This window comes from Alligator sinensis, unplaced genomic scaffold, assembly GCF_000455745.1.
Source record: "Alligator sinensis unplaced genomic scaffold, ASM45574v1 scaffold138_1, whole genome shotgun sequence".
NCBI lineage: Eukaryota > Metazoa > Chordata > Crocodylia > Alligatoridae > Alligator > Alligator sinensis.
Window position 1 is genome coordinate 3,913,944 of NW_005841862.1, and position 16,632 is coordinate 3,930,575.

General features: G+C 41.8%; 1 protein-coding gene across 1 annotated transcript in view; it reads left to right on the forward strand.

Moving 5' to 3' along the window:
- PARP1 (poly(ADP-ribose) polymerase 1) overlaps window positions 1-16,632 on the forward strand; it is a 62,019-nt gene that overhangs the window by 20,423 nt on the left and 24,964 nt on the right. The window contains exons 6-10 of the mRNA XM_014524903.1: window positions 7,401-7,497; window positions 9,338-9,454; window positions 10,234-10,410; window positions 12,191-12,332; window positions 14,180-14,320. Coding sequence (XP_014380389.1) covers window positions 7,401-7,497; window positions 9,338-9,454; window positions 10,234-10,410; window positions 12,191-12,332; window positions 14,180-14,320 — 674 coding nt within the window. The remainder of the gene's footprint in view (window positions 1-7,400; window positions 7,498-9,337; window positions 9,455-10,233; window positions 10,411-12,190; window positions 12,333-14,179; window positions 14,321-16,632) is intronic.

A 16,632-nucleotide genomic window follows, 5' to 3' on the forward strand; every position in this document is an offset into this window, starting at 1 on the left:
GGGTAGTGAAGCACTGGAACAGGTTGCCCAGAGAAATTATGGAATCTCCATCCTTGAAGGTGTTTAAGACCCAAGTAGACAAAGCCTTGGCTGGGATGATCTAGTTGGGGCTGATCCTGCTTTGAGCAGGGGTTTGGATTAGATGACCTCCTGAGGTTCCTTCCAACCCTCATTTTCTTTGATTCTGTAATTCATGTTGGGTAATGAAGGGTTACTGCTTGGACGTGATTTTTTTTTTACTTAATCTTCAGTGGTGAAATTAAAGCATAATGGCCTAGTCTTCACCTTTTTCCAGTATAATTTTTTAAGGCAATTCACATGGAGCTCCTTCTTGAAAGCTGATGTATACAAACCATTTCTAATTGTCCTAAAAACATCCAACACAGAGAAACAAAATAATCAGGGGCCTGGGAAGAAAGATTTATGAAGAAAGGCTGAAAGAACTAGAGTTATTTAGTTTGGAGAAGAAAAGACTGAGGAGGATTTGATAAGTCTTAAAATACCTGAAGAGCGATTACAGAGAGGATGGAGATGGACTTTTCTGTGTCCAGAGGAGACAGGGCTAGGAGCAATGGCCTCGAGTTGCAGCAGAGGAAATTTAGTTTGGAGATTAGGAGGAACTTTGAGTATGAGGGTAGTCAAGCACTGGAACAGGCTACCTAAAGAAATTGTGGAGTCTCCATCCTTGGACACTTTTAAGAGTAGGTTAGGCAGATACTTAGATGGGATGGTTTAGTCAATCCAGCCTCTTGTCTTGAGCAGGGACTGGACTAGATGACCTTGTGTGGCCCCTTCCAGCCCTTCCTTCCTATGATCCTATGAAGTGCAGCCCTTGTGGGTACTGGAGTCTGGGAAATAATTTATCGTACTGGTAATTCCTAGTGATTATCTGGCAGCACTGAGCAACTTTTTCTTGCCATTTTATAAAGTTTTGGTAGTGATGTGGACTACAGTTATGCTATGTGATAGAAAAGCTATTACATGGTGCAGTAAAAGGAATAGACAATCATGTGATGTTTCCTGATCAATGATGAAAAAGAACTAGTTTTACAAAATCTTGTTATCCTCAAGCATTGCTCTCCATTTCATTATGCTTGTGAATTCAGCATTGGTAATACAGTGACTGGAATTCTTAAAGGCAGTGGCATAACTGAGTGGAAAGGGGTGCAATAAGGGCAACTGCTCTGAGCATTGACTTGGGAGGGGAGGAGCAAAAGCAACTGCTGCTCATGGCCATGCATTTGTGATTGCATGTGTGGTAGCAGCCAGAAGTTGCCACTTTTTTTTTGCCCTGGGCACATTCCTTGACTCACAGCTGCTTAAAGGGAATGGCATTGCACTGGGAGAAGGCTGTTGTAGAAGCAAGCTAACTGATTGCGTACTGCCCCAACTAAACTGTACTCGGGTATATCTGAATTGTGCCTGGTTCTTAGTTGCGCTCGTCTTAATTTGAAATCCTCATACAAATCTGGATACATGTGAAGATGACTGCAAACTCAAGTATGTTAATGTATGTGTAGCTGAAAAGCAGACATTCCAAATCTCCAGCTTTAATTTCTCGTTTGGAAATTGCTGCTTTAAAGCATTTGACTTCACTGTTTCTATAGGGGAATTGCCTGGGAAGACTGACAAACTAATATAGTTCTGTAAGAAACTGTGTGTGAAGTGCTTTTTGTATTCCAGCTGTTTTGAGACTAATCTTACCAACAAGGAGAGTTTCACAATGATTTTGGAAGATGTAATGTGGATAAGTCGTTGCTGTCTCTGTCTTTGAAATGTCACTTGTAGACTCAAGCTTTTCCTCATACTACTTGTATTGGCACTGGATTTATGACTCTTCATCTCTGGACATCTCTGATTGGTTCCTCTGTGGTTATTGTACTGTCCATGTTCTGTTCTGTCAGCATGTTCCTTTGTTTTACAAACCCATCATATGCATGCATCCTAAGTTGGGCTTTTACCACTTTCTCCCAATTTGGTCTCTTCTCCAAAACCAGAAATCCCAAGGGCTCTGCAGCAGGGCACTGTGACTTGGTCAATGCGGCAGAGTCCCTTACCTCTATGAAACAGTGTGGTACATGTCTTCAATTTCCCAACCTGTGTGTCTGCTTGCTGCTTGCCCGTGTTGGACACAATGGGCTTGGAAGGCAACTTTATCAGAAACACGCTTTTAGAAATCAATTAGCCCTTGCTGCTGCCCTGGACCATTGTTCTAATGCAATACATCTACTTTACCTACAAGCCAGTTCCTAAAATCAAGCCTCTAAATACCATTTTCTAGCCATCACTTGTAGCTGGTATTTGGCAGTAGGCTTCCAAAGCTTTCTTATCATTCATGGTCTTTGAAACTCAATTGCTACCAGTTGTAAACATGAAGCAAAATTTCATATCTGCTCTGAATGTACCAGGATCAACACAATTTTATTATCATATACAATGAGTGACTTAAGTAAAATCATTCCTCTTGTGTTGGGCCTGATCACTGATCCTAACCACTACTTTGGCAGGTTCAGTGAATTCTGTGATAGCCATCGGTAAGATGTTTTATCTCCTGATAGTGACAAATGCAGCTGTTTTTTAGCATCGGCGTTTAGTGGCTGATAATAGTATGTATCTATTTCATATGCAGAGGGCTGAATGTGTGCATTTAATTGCAGTTTTCAGGTAGGCCAGTGCAGTTTGTTCTGTGCTTACATATACATTACTCAGTGTAAACCAGAATGAGTTTACACATTATTCAAGTCTAGCTTGAATAATGTTCAGAGGGTTTGGTCCAGTTTCTTGGGTAGAACTGAAGAAGTTTGACTACGTAGAAGTTTTTTCTTGCATACTTTGGCCTTGGTTTCTTGTGTGATTGTTGTTGTTTTTTTTTTTAATGGTGCTTCTTGAACTCTGAAGGATTTGCAAAGATGGGCCTTGGACTTGTTTGCCAAGTTACAATGATAAGTAACATGCCAACTGAATTGCAATGGAAAATAGCTTAGTCCCGTGACAGTGAGCTGTGATCCAGGGTCCTACATTAAGAAAGCATTTTGTCTTGTAATCTTTGCTCCTGCAGCTGTTGGAAAGCAGCAATTATTATATGCATTAAGTAGCCTTGTCCAGTTATAGGAATCCAGCTGGCCTAGCTATCTTGGCTACAGTCTCCACCTTGCTCTCACCTCCCTCCAGCTGTTCAGCCAGGTGCTCAAGCCAAGGCTCCTCCCTGTCTTTCCCTGACAACTGGGGCTGGGACCTGGATTTCAAGTCTTTTCCATTTTAAAAGTCTTTAATGATGCTATCAATATCAGGTGTAAGGCCCTTCGTTTCTTTCTTGTCTTTACTTCTGGGATGGTACTGATGAAAAGAGAGGTCTTCAGTGCATATTGAAAGAATTTCATCTTGTAGGGAATGCTGATGTTTAAAGTTGAGAGCTACTTTAGTCATATGCCAGAAGACTCTGGTCTGTATTCTGTTTGAAGTCAACTTGTACGTGTTTTAAAAATAGGTGTTCTTAGTCTTAGGACTCTCTTGTTTTGCTATCTACTCTGAGCAGGATTTACTGTTTGCATTCAGTTTTCCTGGAAAGGGGGGGCTGCCTTTTGGATATTGTTATATAGGCTTGGGTTAACTGCATGGATTGTATGAGACATCACAGTAGCAACCTGCAGGAAACAGCAGTCAGTCAGAGAACACGGTTAACTGGTCCATGATGAGGGAAATTGCATCTGTGAGGGAAGATGAAGCCAGTTGTCCTCATGTTGTTGTCTTTTCATAGCAGCTGCTTGTTTTTATTCCCAAGTTGCCTTGAGTCACCTCTCTTAACTTTTCATGTTCCCCTTACAATTACGAACACAGCATTGTTGGCAGATGCAGGAGAGCTGGAGCTGGGTATGCCAGTCCTCTTCAGCATTCACCAAAGTTGAAGTCAATTCAGTAAGCAAAAATCTAGCATATAGGTAAGGAGAAAGCAGCACTTCTGGACAATTGCTTTTTCCTTCTGACACCCATCCTTTTAAGTCTGTCTATACTGAATGTAGTGATACTGGTTGAATTTCATCTTTTCTTTGTTTGGAAGAAGGGAGTAGCACTTAGCTGCTGTAGTTCCGGACCTTTACACAAATCCATTTATGGTTGGGAGATCTGACAGAGGAAAATACAGCCTGACTTTTAACCTTACCCCACCCTAAATAAGATGATTGAGCATTCGCTGGGGATGTGCTATTTTAATTTCTAAGATGCAACAAATTGTGCTTGACAGTCTTAGGCCTCTTTCTGTGTTCTTTCCACATGTTAACTTTAGGCAGTTCATGAAAGTGGATGGGTCAATCGCAGTGATTGCTGTGTGAGGAGGGGAAAGCCTAAAACCCTGTGACTGAGGAGAGAGAGCCAGAAATCTAATTAGTTGATGGAAAGTAAATACAGTGTTTTCACTGCAATGCTTCCCTGTGGTATAGCACACCTTGTGCTCTCTTTCTGCTGACTCTAGCTTTGGATTAAAGACTTATTACTATCTAAGGGCAAATCTTAGCTCTTTAAGCCACTTTCCTGCTAAAAGGGAGGCATTTTAGTTATTAGGGCCTGGGTTCAACAGAATGCTTAAGCATGTGCCTTGAAAGACCTGCTTCATAAAGTCCTTTTGACTAGGGAAATGCTTAGGTTCCAGTTCAGCAAGGCACTTTGCAGTGATGTTACTGATGTTTTGCATAGGCTAGGTTTGTTACAGGTGACCCGGGGCAGCAGCGAAAGACTTGTAGGAGATCACCAGAGGTTCCTGGTTGGTCTCACTCTGGGAAGAGTTTGTATGAGTTTGGGGAAGCCAAGGCTCTATATGTATGCCTTCTCTTTGTACCCAGCCCATCTGTGATGTTAAGCGTTCACAGAGGATTTGAAGGTGAACGTGTAATTTTTCTCAAAACACAAAGGTGATCTCCAGGATATGGTCCAGTTGTTCTGCCTTGTTCAGGATCTTTTGAGGTCTGTAATATAAACCCTATCTTCTAAACCTATATAACAGTGTGGGGGGGCATGGTTGAGAGGGAGTGAATACCTTAAAGCAGGGGTAAGCAATCGGTGGATTTGATTTAAATGAAATCAATTAAAATCATGATTTAATTCACAATTTAAATCACTAGTCAGAAAGCCTCGTTTAATCATCGTTTTCTACAAAAAGTGCATTCTTGTTGCTTGATGTCCTCTATTCATTTAACTTCTTGAAACTTTGCACTTGAGAGAGGTAAGAGCTTGACTCTGTGTATACACAAAACTTGCAGAGAGACAATAGGACTGAGGGTAGGTAATCAGGTCTGTTCTCTCTCCTCTCCATATACTGCTGTTAACAAGGATGTTATCTCTGGAGAGACAAATCCAGTTTGAGAACTAGAATGAAGCATCACAGAGATGTTGAATGGGATCTTCTAGACTGAGCACCGAGTCCCATTGCGTAAAGTGGTTTTCTTTAATTTTACTAATCTACAGAGGAGCCTCTGGGAACCCCGTAAGATTGGGCCCTTAATATAGTCCGTAGCCTGTAGTGACCTATTTATAAAACTTTTTTCTAAAAAGGTTACATGAATATATTGTCTCAATTAGTATATAATTAGAAGTTATAATCCCTATTCCATGATGACATCTTTGAGGTTTAACATATCTTAAATTAAAACTATCTTTATATAGGTTTATATCTTTAAAAAAGCATCTTAACCCCCCCCCCTCCCCCCCAATTAAATACTTAAAATCAGGTGGTGGTGTTTTTTTTATAATCTGTTTTTTTAATTTAAAATAAACTAATTGATTTATACACCCTGGTCAGCAGCCTGCAAACAGATTTGATCCAGCCTGTGGTAATCAGCATTTTTGGCAGCATGGGGAATTGGAGGCATATGTCAGGATTTGGTGGTATGGAGCAGTAGGAGGCTTCACTGGCAAGGCAAGTGGTAGTAGCTGTGTTGAAAGTGGCAGCCTACCTAAGGTCCAGGCTGGGTTAATTTGGCCCACCATTTTGCTGACCTCTGCTTTAAAGTGTGAATTGATGGAAGAGGTAGAAGTTTTTATGATCAGCCATTTCCTCACAAATGTTACCCTGCATACCAGCTGCTACTGAACCACTCTAAGTAAAATCAGATTTTGGCCAAGTCTTAGCACCAGGGAAGGCTTTAAAGGAAACCCCACCTCAAAACAAAAACAAATGGGGGGGACCCCAAAATGAAAGCAAAAAGCTCTGAAGGAAATGGAAATATTTCTGTCAATCTAATTTCTTAGGGGACTATAAACGGTCACCTGCACTTTTTACAATCCAGACTCTTCGATATTGGGTTAATCTGTTTCCATTGTCAAACCTGGCGGATATGCTGAAATATCTATCTATCTATCTAGATATGTAAAGGGGGAACAGTAGATTAATGGTGAGTGTTCATTTTGCAATACAGAGGCATGATAAAGAAGCAAATGCAGTCACACTGCTTCCTAAAATACAGCCACAAAACAAATCTTGATCTGTAGCATGCTTTAGAGAATTAAACCAAGCATTGAAAGCTTGTACGTGCACCCTTCTTGTTTGAGGTATGGATTGGTGTGGTCCCTCATTCCCAGAGCTGAAATTCCCCTTGGATCTTTTCATTTCAGAGTGAAGACAGATTTGTGAACTTTGGCACATTGTACCAACTGTGGCCAAGACAATGATGTGCCTTGATGTAGACGTTTTTGGTAACTTGTCTCGTGTGGGGTCTGCTGTCTTTTTTTTATGGGATCCACCAAGGCCCTTGCTGGTTTTTCTATGGCTTTCTTTTTTCTGTTTGTCTTCGAGCCAAAATGTTATGCAGCTCTCAGGAGGCTCTGCAGCTCTGACTATAGTTAAATGATTTATGCAGAATTGTACAGTAGCATGTCATGACGATTGTATCACCTTGAAATCAAGTGGTAGTCGCAACCTTTTTCCTCATCTGATGTTAGATGAAGTTGTAACCTAGATAAAAGCTGGTTTCCCTGCTTGCTGGCCTTACCAAGCTCACGGATAACTATCTTGGTCATTCAAATTCATCTACAATCTAAAATGAAAGTTTATATTCATTAGTGTCTGTATTCTGAGGAGTTGCATGTGTGCCAGCTGTTTATTCTTATTGACCCGCATTTTTTTTTATCTTATGGCTTCTTGAGTAGCTAATATGGCTGCAAACTAGCATCTTCTGAGACTTTTTCAAGTGGTACAGTTTTTTCTGTGTGCACTTCTGCCAGTCCTTCCACCTCTTCAGTGGGGAAAAAGTATACCTGGTCTAATCAAGGTCTTCCATTGTGGACTCGAAGGACATTAAAAAACTGTTTAAAAAGTTCGAGTTTATGTAAAATTATTGTCAGCTCACTGAGCTCCAGTAACTGATGATGAACACTTGAATAACCTTCCTGTGCATTTATCTCTCCATTAGAAAAAGAAAAGCCGATGAGATGGATGGGACTGTGACTACAAAAAAGAAACAAAAAAAAGAAAAGGATAAAGAATCCAAACAGGAGAAGCTGCTGAAGGTTTGTTTACTGAGGAATCCCAAATCTTTAAAACCTGTTTTTTTTAAAGGGAATTAAACGCTGGCAAAAGGTGCAGACATGTAGAATCCCTTTTGCTCACATATCAGACGCAGCATAAGCTGCAGAAGTGCTGCCCTGTCCCAGTGAGAGACAATTTCAGCATATAAGCCTGTTTGGTCATTGGCCTCTCTGAGATATGAAGGACTGTTATATGGACCCTTATTCACCAAGTTCAGGGCTGAAGACATCCTCACTTCACACAGGTCACTAAAAGGGACTAGGTGGTAACTATTGAGCGGTGCCTGTCTGGATTTGAAGTGGCAATGGAGAAGTCGTCTTTATCTTAGCCCTTTCTGTGCCATAAATGTAGTTTGGCTGTGTTGATGCTATTAAGACTGAAGGCTGCAGAATATCTTGAAGTCTATAAGTGTTTCATATGTAAACTTGAACAGAGGCAAGGATTTGAACTAGTTTGAGTACTATATTATACTTGGCTGATTACTTAATATATGTTTGTGACTCATCTGTTCTTTAGTATGAATCTGGATAAATCTTAGCTTTGTAGAATATAGAGGACAGAATTCCTGGTGGAGTTTCAGGAATTTTATAGCTGTTAGAAGTTTGGCATAGATGCCTTCCAAGAAAATATTAACAGCAGCCTTTTGCCAAAGTCTTAATGGATCTGCAAAAACAGATTACTCAGAAGAAAATTGTGCATCTGCCTTTAAATTATAGTTGAGATGATGACTTTTTTTCTGTTTTGCTTCACAGTTCCAGTTTATGTCCTAAGTAGGGTATGGCATTTGACAATCCATGTCCCTATTATGAAAGTTTTAAGAATTGCTTTGATTTAATCTGATGCTCAGATTAAAAATCTGGGGATTCCTCAGACTTTTTATAGTATGATTAATTCATTTGTCAAAACTAGTAGTACAACTAAATTTTAAATCAATTTAATATACCCATCAGGTATTGTCACCTGTGGTATTGGAAAACATGCTTCTCTTAGCGTAGATGGATAATGAATACATGTACGTTATTAGAAATCTCTCTCTCTTTGTTGCATGTTCCTTTATCCATTTCTTTCCCCTCTTGACAGAAAACTCCAAAGAAGAGTTTCATTATTGCCCCAGGTGATTGACATGTTTAAATTACTGCTGTAGGTGTGTGAACTTAAAACAAGGACAGTCCAGCTCAGAATGTGTGGGGTCCATTCCAACATGTGGTCCAAACGCTTCCATTTGTTCATCTATAAAATGGGTTAATACCTGCTCATCATGGTACTTGAAGCTAATGAATTGGTCTTTGTGAAATTTGAGAGATCTGTCAAGAAAATGTGCTATAGAATGACAAGTGCCACTCCTTGCCTTACGAAATGCTGGCATCAATTGATATCTTCTTTTTGTGGGACAGGACAGCCTTTGAATCATAATAAAGGTAGCAGTGCAGTATTTCTGGATTCTTGTGTGAAGGAGACACAGTAGTCTCTGCTGTGTGCTTGACAGCAAAGTCAGAAATCCATCTGGGATGTTGCTTCCCTTGACAAGTATGATTTGTTGATGATATTAGCTGTTGATTAATCATTCATGTAAGCAGCTGATTACCTAAGAAAGTAGTTCTTGCTTTGAATTCTGGGGTTATAACTTGCTGAATGTCCCACTTAGGATGTCAGCTCTTGGTAAAGCTGCTGGAACTTGGTGATTTTACCTTTTTGCAAATCATCTGTAATGTGCCATTGCTCAGTAGCATGGTGTATTGAAAGCCCGTCATTAGCCTGCTGCTTCAGGATGGCTCTTGGAAAGCAATTTTAAATATCTAAGCTGCCAGTTTTCATTAACAGGAACAGACAGAATTGATTTGGAAGATCAAAGACGAGCTGAGGAAAGCCTGCTCCACCAACGACCTGAAAGAGCTGCTGATAGCCAACAAACAGGAAGTGCCTTCTGGGGAATCTGCTGTGAGTCGGTTTTATTTTCTTGCAGAATGTTACCTTGCCTATGTGCCTGCACCTCTTGAGTTGTTGATGAGCTTGGCTCAAAGCAGTGTGATGAACCAGTTCCTGAAGTCAAAGGTCTATTGTAAAATCTCAAAAATACAGAATCTAACCAGATTGCAAAGCTCACTTCTTCTCTCATAGCACTCCAGTGAATGCTGCTAATCTACCTGTCCATGCATAAGGGCTGAAATGGTAGTCCCTACTGTTAAATTTAAATTCATCCATTTAAAAAGATGTTTTTCTTGCAGCACTTCTTAAAGCATCATTAATGCTTCCAGGGGGTTTCTGAGGGGAGCAGATGCTCTGAGTCTCTAGAATCAGTACACCAGAAGAAACGTTTTTCAGGGAAGAGCATTGGATTTTTGTGGACTCTTTCGTCCCACCTATATATTATATTCAAGCACAACCTGTCCTCCTACAGCATAATTAAATTCTTCCACCTTGCTCATGCTTAGCATTCTGTGAAACCTTCTGTTTTGTGTTTCTGACAATATGCCCTTGCTCCAGAGATCATAATCCAAAGAGTGTAGCACAAACTTAGTGGCATGTGGTGTCAAGGCTTTGTGGATCAAGTAGTTCTGGGAAGCTTCTTAATTCATATGCAAAAAGAAGACTTGACAAGTAACACTTCTCATCTTTACACCAGTGTTTTGAGGCATCTGTGAATTTTCTGCGTTTTCTGACTGTGTGCACACGCTTCCTTTTCTAATGTGATTTGTTTGCCTCTTCGTTGTTTTAAGATCTTGGACAGAGTGGCAGACGGGATGGCATTTGGAGCTCTGCTTCCCTGTGAAGAGTGCAAGGGGCAGTTTATGTTCAAGAGTGACGCGTACTACTGCTCAGGAGACATTACTGCCTGGACTAAATGTGTTGCCAAAACACAGTCTCCCAAAAGGAAAGAATGGGTTATCCCAAAGGTAAGTGCTGCAAACTTGGCCTGAAACCTCTCTCAATTCTTAAATGACTTAAGTGGTTGTGGAAACAAAAAATAAGTCTATGGCAAATGTTACAGACAGACTAATATTAGAGGGCAGGGCCTGCTTCAGCTTCTGCACAGCTCTGTGCCTATGAGGAAGGGAAGAGTTGCTGATAAGTAATATATGTGGGGTAAGGAGAATCATATTTTCCAATCCCAGTAGATTGGGAAGTACTATTTCTTCTTCTCCGATAATTCAGGCATTTCCAATTTGTCCTTCCACTGCAGCAGAACTTAGTTACCATACTGTATATTACTTGTGGGTTGAGGCTGAAGGTTAATTTAATTCATAATGACTGGCTCATTTTGCTGTTTTTTATCTCTTCCTTTCTGACTAATCTGAGATAGTCTTAATAACTTTGCTCCCACAAGTTCAGATGTTAATATCAAAATTTCAAAACATTGCTTGAAAATTACAGCCTGGATTGTCTTTCTGAAATAAACAAATAGTTCCCCCTGAATTGGGAAAAAACTTTTGCAGAAAATGTGTTTGTGGTATTTAATTATTGGTATTCTGAAAAGAGTAAGAGAACCAAAAAAAAGTCCTGGCTTTTTGTTTCTTAACTGAATTGTCTTTACTGGCAATCAGCATCAAGGCAGAAATGTCAAAGGTGATTGAAATACCACCCGACTGGAAAACCAAGATTCTTCTTCCATTTTACATCTCTCTCCATGGTTTTAAAACAAATATTTCTAGGGAACTTAGATTCTTATTGTGTGGCAGGGATTGGGAAGGATTGGGATTCCCAGTTTTATTCTTGATTGCAACTGACTTGCTGTTTGATATTGAGCAAGCCATTTAACCTCTTTGTACATCAGTTTCCTAATCGATAACCTATGTGAGATGTTTTAAATAAAAAGCTTTATTTAGCTTTTGTCTCCAGTATGGAGAAAACTGCTGCTTTAAACTATGGCAGCCAGGTCTCCAATGTGGATGCAACTCTGTTGACAACAATAACAGGAGATATTTTTTTCTGCTGCTAGAGCTATGTCTTTTTCAGCTGCCCCAACTAGGGTTACGATATGTCTGGGTTTTCCCTGACATGTCCTCTTTTTTGGCCCCTTGTCCTCGTGTCCGGGCAGGTTTTTAAAATGAGAGCAAATGTCCAGGCTTTTGCTCTGCCTCTGGCTTTTCCCAGGTGTGAGCAACTTGGATGCTTGGGGCTGAGAGCAGCGGGCAAGGTGACTGGCTGTCAGGGCTCATGTGCTCTGTGCAAGGGCCCCGGCAAGTGTGTGTGTGTGGGAGCTGTGTGCTCATCAGGGCTGGAGCAACAGGGAGCTCTAAGTCGGGAGTGAGGGACACAGGCAGGGCTGTGCATTGGGAGTTAGGGGGACGGGCTTAGGAGTGATGGGCACAGGCATATCCGTATCACTGCCTTTCCCCCGCCCCTCCACCCCCACAGGTGTCCTCGTTTTTGATCTTGGAAATGTGGTAACCTTGCCCAAACAACACGAGCTCTACAGGAAGATGTCACCACCTTTTGGCAAAGCTGTATCCACACTGGAGGCTTAGTCAGCAAAGCTGCATTGATAAAGGGATATGATCTTTTCATGCCCCTAATTGACTTAGTTCTGTCAGCAGAACTGCGAGATATACACAAGGGTTTAGTAAATTGATTGTAACCTGCTGTGAAATCTCTCCTAAGTGCCAAGATCTAGACAATGCTCAGTTTAGTGTGTAAATTATATCAGTTTTAAATGGTTCTGCTCTTGCCCTGCAGGAATTCCGGGAAATCCCTTACCTAAAGAAATTCAAGTGTAAAAAGCAGGACAGAGTATTCCCTCGAGAGGCTGCTGCTGTGAACACTGTGCTTCCAAGTGCAGCTTCTGCTCCTTTGACAGAGGAGGCATCTGCACCCACAGGTAAAAGTTCAGGGCAAAGGGACTTATGTGCCCAGGAAGGCATTTCTGTTGATTCATTAGAGCCAAAGAATTCACTTTGGACTCTTATGAGTGTCGCAGTGAAGAGTGAGATGGCAGAGGTATTGTTTGTTTTGATTTTTAAGCATTTCCTTTGGGGTTTTGGGGGCAGGGTTGGGGGTTTTTTTATAATTTTCGTCAGACTTACGCAAAATTAAGGGTGTGGGGGACAGACAATTTAGCAATCACAGTATACTGTCAAAAGCTTTAAAAAATCACATGTTAAAATATATAAAACTAAATATCCATAAATCAATTAAGCACGCCTGCTTTAAATCATTCAGTTCATTCTCAGGAAAGAGCTGGGTAGGCAGGGACCAGAAGAGGAGGCAGTGGTGCTCTGGAGATCTGGCAACATGGGGGGGAGGCAGCGGCTGCCCATCCCAGGGCAGGAAGAAACTCCCTGCAACCCCTTAAGGGGCAAACCCTGCCTGGCAGGCACCACTGGAGGGGCAGCATGATCAGGCCAGGATCTGTGAGGGGTGCCCTCTGGGGCCCAGCCACTGCCCCTGTGCTGCCCAAAGGGGCAGGACAAGCTATGGCCATCAAAGGGCCAGTCCATCCCTGTGCTGGTGCCTGCCAGGCAGGGCTTGCCCCCTAAGGGGCCATAGGGAGCTGTTTCCCACCCCAGGCTGGGTGGCTGCTGCCTCTCCCTGTGTTCCCAGAGCTCCTGCCTGGTCTAGCCCATGTAAGATCATGGCAGGGGCCCAACTTCTGGTGAGCCCTGATCATGTAAGGGCCAGGCTGTGCTCATCAGGAGTTTGGTGCCCAGTCCTTGGCTGGGACCTGGGTGGAGCGAGTGGTCGGTGTCACCGGGTTCCCAGCTGCAGCAGGCCTGCCTCTTCAACCCCACTTCCAGCATGGCCCTGAGCTGCTGCCAGAGGAGCAGTATGCAGGTGGTACAGCCAGGCATCCTCACTCCACCTGCAGCAACCACTGTGGCTTGTGCATGTGCATGTGCATGTGCATGCTTGTGGGCACCCTCCTGGCCCAGATTTCCTTACCCACATCCCAGATTGATTGATTGATTGATTGATTGATTGATTGATTTGTTTTGAATCCCCTTTCTCTAAATGTCAGTGATTACTGATGGAAATATTTCTGTTTGTCTGTGAGCAACAGGTGAAATCAGTGTTTAGTGATGAAAATTGAATCCTTCCAAGTCTAGCTGTAGCATGTTGGAATTCTTCCTAACTCCTCCAAGAAATATTTTCTTATGAGGAAATGATATTTGTGGCTTTTTTGATTCTCTTTTTTTCCCCTTGGTTCTTTTTCACTTGTACAGTACAGGTTACAGTTATTGTAACCTGCTGTGAAATCTCTTCTAAGTGCCAAGATCTAGACAATGCTAAGTTTAGTGTGTAAATTATATCAGTTTTAAATGGTTCTGCTTTTGCCCTGCAGGAATTCTGGGAAATCCCTTACCTAAAGAAATTCAAGTGTAAAAAGCAGGACAGAGTACATTTACTGTACAAGTAAAAAAGAGTGCCAGCAGTTTCCTAGTTTTTGTGGACATGGCCTTGATCTGAAACCCTCTTTCTTTTTTTTTTTTTTTTTCTTCCTGGTCCCTTCCCCCAGGAAACCTATTATATGTGAGGTAATGCTGGGTTTTGTGCCACCTTTTCTAGGGGAGATAAACTGTTCCAAGAGTTGCTTAATGCATTTTAGCTTCCCTGTTGACATGCTGTACTTTGGATTTAGCAAGCTTCTTTTCCTTCATCTCATGCGCTTTCTCCAGCAGTCTGAACATGTTCTTTTCTTATGTGATGTTTTTGTTTCCAAACAACTAGATAAGCCATTATCCAACATGAAGATTTTGATACTTGGAAAATTATCCAGGAACAAAGAAGAAATGAAGACCACAGTTGAGGAGCTTGGAGGAAAAGTGACAGGAACCGCCAATAAGGCCAACCTGTGCATCAGCACACAAAGTGAGCAGACATGCAATATTACTGTCATCCTTGGGCATGGAGAGGAATTAGATCACAGAGGGGATACGGCACTGAATGAGGACCTGGGGTGGTTGTCTTTATTTGTGGACTATAGTGCATGTTTCCATATTCATGAAAATATTTTCTTATGAAGTGCTTCTAATTCTGAATGGTTCCCAAGTGCTTTGCTGATGTCACATAGCAGAGGTCTGTTCAAGTGAACCTATTTCTACCCAGATAGAATTCGAGTCCCAGTGTTCATCAGTGTGTTGTAGTCTGTGGTTTACAGTCCAAGGCATAGGGAAACCAGGGGTTCTGTGCCAGGTGTGGTGTGGGTCCTTATGATAACGTTTAATGGATTTCAGTACCAATTTGTTTTTGAAAGCTGATCGCAGCAGGTGAATTCCTTGGTGTGGATTTTAAAGGCTGCTAAAGCGTGTTTTAACTGTGTGAAGGGACTCCTGTAGAGTAACTGGGTAGCTAAGGAAGCTTTGTAGATATTACCTCTGCGTAGACTGGATTGTGGCATCATTACTTGATGGCTTTGTTTTGGAGTCTCATTGTGCCAATTCCAGTGTTAACCCAATACACAAATGAACTGTGGGAGCACTCCCTTCTCTAATGCTCCAGTTTCACTTTCTGGCTGCTTAACTGGTGAGTGCCTCTGCATATGGGACTAAAAATGCATGGTTTTTAGCAAAAGCCAAACAGAACATATCTTTGGGAAAAGCTGTTGACTTGTGTTCCCTTTTGTTTGTGTATGCATGGGCAGTGAATTCAGCAGAGGGCAACACTGATGCAGGAAGACTGCATGAATTGAGAGCCTGTCCTGTGTCAGGCAGATTTCAGTTTGCCTAATTCTGTGTGTTTAGGAGTTTGGTGTGAAGATGCGTATAAAAAAAAATACCTTGTTTATTCAAATACAAAACAAGTCTTTCTCCCCCAATTAGCATGGGACGGGGGAGAAAGCCCCTCACCTTATAATTGCATACAAGGAAATCTCACAAAACACATTCAGTTGATTAAATACAGCCAAACAGTGAGCATTACTACAAAACACGTGACCCACATTAGGCAAACATACTAATGGGAACCTATCACAAGAATAGGTTAGCATAGCCAATCTGAATAAGATATATGGTAGTGTCTATTAAGTGCAGTCCCTCTCACCATTGACTCGAGGGAAAAAAAAAAAGTCATGGTGAGCCACAACATTGCATACAGTTCATCCAGAATCTCTCTGTCACCCCCTTTCTCAGCCTGGCACATGATTAGTTTGGCCTTGCCCTCCATGAGGTAAAGCCAGACCAGGGTGGCCCTACGCTTCATCTGCATATAAATTTTTGGTGCATCCCAGCACTTGTCACAAGAACACCCAGTTCCAGTCTTGAATGGGGTGCTAATTAGCGCATGGATCCTTTTATGGGGGGTGTATCTGGAGTGTACACATACTGAGCACTGCTAAGCTGTAGGGTCACCGTGGCTTGAATTGCTATTGACCCTGGTAGTGCCCAGCCCAATGAACTATATGGTAAATCATTAGCCTTTGGCTTTAGAATAATAATATCATGTGTACTTTTGGGCTACGTATAAGTAGGTACCAAAGTGCTGCTCAGAAGTGTGTTTATGGAGTACCTGTGCTGAAACTTGCAGTTGTTTCAAAAAAAGGTAATATGCATCAATTCTGAATAAATTAATACCAGTGTGCTATATACAAATTGTGGCATCCATGTTTAATTTCAAGGTTATTGTTTTCAAATTTGCTTCCCACTTCCCTGTACTTGGAGAGCAGGGTCTGCCAGTAAGGAGAGGGGGAAGGAGCTGCCAGAGGTAAAAGTTGGGGAGAAGCAGAGAGCAAAGGGATGCCTGACTCCCTAGATTTATTTTCCCTGCTGTAGAAGTGGGAAGGGGACAAATTCAAGGCAAACATCAAATAAATGGATTTCATACCTGGAAAATTATAACTAAATTCCATATATGGAGTCTAATTATTCAGGGGTCGTCTTATGATCGGGTCACTTTCTTTTTGAGTAAATACGGTAAGTTTCGCAAGACTGCTCTACAGTTGAGGCAGGGGCTGGGTGTGCCTTGTTCCTACCATCCTTGATATCCTCTCAACTGACTGCCTCTGTGTAAAGGGTTGCTTCCCTCTTCTGCTTCCTTGTAAAGCTGTTGGAGCATGCAGAAGGAAGAAACAACATGCAGCTTTTGTTCAAAAGGGTCTGTTTTACCAGCGTTGAGTAGATCTGTTGAGGATCTAGGATCACCACCAGCTGCTCTTGTAAAAGCCTGGAGGGAAAGTGGTGTTTCAA